The sequence below is a fragment of the Myotis davidii genome, unplaced genomic scaffold, assembly GCF_000327345.1.
Source record: "Myotis davidii unplaced genomic scaffold, ASM32734v1 scaffold362, whole genome shotgun sequence".
Lineage (NCBI taxonomy): Eukaryota > Metazoa > Chordata > Mammalia > Chiroptera > Vespertilionidae > Myotis > Myotis davidii.
Window position 1 is genome coordinate 3550700 of NW_006297152.1, and position 3930 is coordinate 3554629.

The 3930-nt window shown below is 49.2% G+C and overlaps 1 protein-coding gene across 1 annotated transcript in view; it reads left to right on the plus strand.

The window, feature by feature from the left end:
- Positions 1-2802, plus strand: part of FAM129A (family with sequence similarity 129 member A) — a 105249-nt gene extending 102447 nt beyond the window's left edge. The window contains exon 15 of the mRNA XM_015569928.1: positions 653-2802. Coding sequence (XP_015425414.1) covers positions 653-1749 — 1097 coding nt within the window. The 3' untranslated portion in view covers positions 1750-2802. The remainder of the gene's footprint in view (positions 1-652) is intronic.
- The last annotated feature ends 1128 nt before the right edge of the window (positions 2803-3930 follow it).

Here is a 3930-nt window from a genome sequence, read left to right on the forward strand (position 1 = left end):
CACACACACACACACACACATTAATGCTTGTGGCAAAGACATCTACAGCAAACATGCTAGGGCGAAGGTAGCCAAATCCATTTTGGAGACAACAGGCCAACAGGGTTCTCTCTACATGTTTAGTACTGAGAACCTGTACTGAGCAGGTTCACCCTCAGGGCTGGTCTGTGGGAAAAAGTAGAGAAATCTACGTCCTGCTCCTTAATGCCCTGGAGGCATTTCGGTCACCATGGATAGACTGGAACCGCACAGATAAGAGCTAATAAAATGTGGCGGGGGCCTCATGAGCGATCCAGGTGATAACATTACTGATTGTGAGCTCCTTGCTAGCCAAGGCCGCGTTTTATTCATCTTTGCGTTCCCAGAGCCTGTCCCCTAGTCTGTGTCCAGTGTTTGCTCTCTGAGTAAATGAAATACGTGAAGGAATGAACACCCCAGAGGTCCAGAGTCCGGAATGAGGCTGAGTTCTTCAGGGAGGGCTACCTGGAAGGATATTAAGTCTCTGCTGAGAAATGTAAGACATGAGTTATCCTATCTAATAAAAGAGAAACATGGTAATTGGCGTACGACCGCTACCCTAATTCCAAAATCAAGAAAAGCCGTTTGGCCGGGGCAGGGCGTTAACGTCGTGTTTTGTGTTCTGGTGTCCCAGTGATAAAGGAAGCAGCGATCCTGAAGAAACACAACCTGTTTGAAGACAACATGGCCTTGCCCAGTGAGAGTGTGTCCAGCTTGACCGACCTGAAGACCCCCGTGGGGTCCAGCCAGGCCAGCCCCGCCCGGAGAGCCTCGGCCATTCTGCTCGGAGTGGCCGATGGTGAGACCCCCAGTAACGACGTGTTCCCGGAACCAGAGGGAAAGCAGCAGCCTGGGGTCCCCAGTCCGTTGGCCCAAGGAGAAAGCCTTTCTTCCCCAGATGGGGACGCGCAGGGGGTTCGTTCAGGCACCGGGGACCCTGTCGTGGACCCCCTGGCTGCAGAGGACACAGCAGGAGCCTGGGGCACCCACTCATCAGAGCTGGAGTTTGCAGGGACTCCTGCGGACAGAGAAGCCGCCACCCTCCAGGAACCACAATCCCTCTCTGCCTCATGCTCCTTGAAGGAGCTCAGAAGTTTGTTGACGGTGACCGTCGAGGTACCCACGGTGTCTGCCACCCTCGAGACTGAAAAAGATACACACCCGGAGACCGTTGTTCCCCAAGAAATTGACAAAGAAGAGGAAATGACCCAAACCCAAGTCCACACGGAGGCCACTGAAGCAGCTGCCTCCAATCAGGACGACAGTGAAGAAGGTGGAGTCGGGGAGAGGGAGGCCTGTTCTCCAGCTGCTGAGGTCAAGGCCGAGGCCGGGGCCAGTGGGGTGGAGTCGGGGGGATGTTCAGGGGCTCAGCCAGCCTGCGGGGGGCTCAGCCAGGGCCCCAGCGGCCCAGGCCCCACGGAGGAGCAGGCGGAGGCTGGAGAGCCCACCGGGAGGGACGCCCATGAAGGGGGTAAGGCCGTGCCACAGGGAGGCTGCATTTTAAACTCTGACCCCGTGGGCCCCAGGGAGAGCCAGGTCTCTGTGGAAGACGCAGTGGGAGGGAAAAGTGGCCCAGCCCAGGGTGCTGCCGGCGTGGGTGCAGAGGAGGTGAAGGGTCCCCGTGTCTACGAGTGTCAGTGGGTGGTGGAGAATGCTCCAAACACCGACATCCTAGGTCCACAGGAAGAGGATGCAAGAGAGGGTCCCCCAGAGCAGCCCTCGGAGGAGTGAAAGGGACAATTTGGCCAAAGTATCTCTATGAGCAAACCCAGCTAATGGGTTAATTATGGGTACACTTAGGGGGTGCATGGGATTGTTACAAAAAAGTAAAAAAAAAAGTATTACCTACTGCCTTAATCTGTAGAATGAAATCAGAGGGGATGCACACAGGGCACGAGCACTGAGGCAAACCCTTGTGGACCTGAGCTGTTCTGCCACGAATTCCTGCTTTAGCGTTTTCATAGGAATTACACAGGTAATGGCGGGTGCGGGGTGAGAGACACCTGAGGGTGTCCGGGGGAGGGAGTGGGGGTCGCATTGAGGACAGAGAACACAGTAGGGGCATGGTTTTCAATACACTCTGCAGTGTCTTCTAATGCACTTTAAGGCTTTTCCATTCTTTGTAAGAATGCAGATCTGTGCTGTAAATCCCACTACACTATATGGACTTCTCTGTCTCTTCAGGACTCGGCCTTTGCCCACGGTCAGGCTGCAGGAAAGGGTAGGTGGAGGGCACAGGCACCACCTCTGTGGGCAGCCCCACAGGGCCTGAGAGCTCAGGGAGGCTGGGCAGGAACAGAGGAAGGCGGTGGTCTGTGCAACTGTCTGGGCCTGGTACTAAATCTGCTCTCAATGTCTTGTCAATTGATTTGTTAATTCTTATTCATTAATCACCTCTTGAGGAAATTCAGACGAAAATTTCCCTGTCATGTTTAAGCATTCCAAATTAGCCTTAAATTGTGCAGAGAAAGAGCTTAGCTAAATTATTGGGCATAAAGTCTTCCAATTAAACACATGTTATTGAAACAGATACTCTATGCCACATGCTGTGTGTTAGGCATCATACGAGAGAGAGAGAGAGAGAGAGAGAGAGAGAGAGAGAGAGAGAGAGAGAGAAGGAAAGATAAGGTGCCTTGTTCAGTGTACATTAAAAGGCCCAAGGGAATTTACTCTAAGAAAACACCTATTTTCAAATGATATGTTTTCTGTGTTGGCATGAAAGCTTCCTGTCTTTCCATTAAAACAGTCCTGCTTCACTCCCAGAAGGAAATAAAGTGAGTGCATGAAAAAAATGAATAAGAAAGAAAGATGGAAAAAAAAGGGAGAGAGAGAGAAAAGCCAAGGTGTATATATATACATACCATCAGGTTCCAAAGATGTTACCAAAAGTAGAAATCATTTGTTTAGTCATTTAGCAAGTTGAGTCTTTATGTCCCAGGTGCTGGAGATCGGTGGTTAAAAAAGATCTGTTTCTTTCTCCCAGACCTTACACTTTTAGCGGAAATAGACACAGACATCTTCTAAATCGGTATATATACATACCATCAGGTTCCAAAGATGTTACCAAAAGTAGAAATCATTTGTTTAGTCATTTAGCAAGTTGAGTCTTTATGTCCCAGGTGCTGGAGATCGGTGGTTAAAAAAGATCTGTTTCTTTCTCCCAGACCTTACACTTTTAGCGGAAATAGACACAGACATCTTCTAAATCGTTCCAAAGATGTTACCAAAAGTAGAAATCATTTGTTCCGTCGTTTCGCAAGTTGGGGCCATGATGTCCTAGGTGCTGGAGATCGGTGGTAGACAGATCTCTTCTTTTCTCCCAGAACTTACACTGTTAGCGGAAATAGACACAGACATCTTCTAAATCCATTGTGACCTACAACTGTTAACGTCCAGGTGGACTGGACCTCCAAAAGATCGAATAAAGGAGTGTCCTATTGTCCTTCAGAAAATACCAGTTTATTTCCTAAAAGCTTCAGTCCCAGTACCACATCTTTATACTTCCTTCCACAGATTTCAATATCAGATCCCAACATACCATTGCCCCAAGAGCTCATTTTGATCACCATCAGCTTGTAAGTTTATATCAGTTCTTCAGCGGATTTGCCCCAGAGTTCAACCATTTAAACAGGAATTCCAATATCTCCCTCTCCACCTCCTCACAAAGAATTTCTTGGATTTCTAGGTCTTTAAGGATGAAAGAGAATCAGTGTCAACATCGTCTCCTATGACAACGTTCTTTGAGTGCTTAGAGTCTAAGAGCCTTAGACCCTCGTGGCTAGGAAGGATCTCCTTACAGATGCAGGTGTATGGTCCCTGTAACACCCAGCACTCGCTCTTGTCCTTGCATTTAGCATGGACTATGGAAGTTACGTCTCTTCCAGGGGCTCTTCTCTTCAAGGACAGCAATTA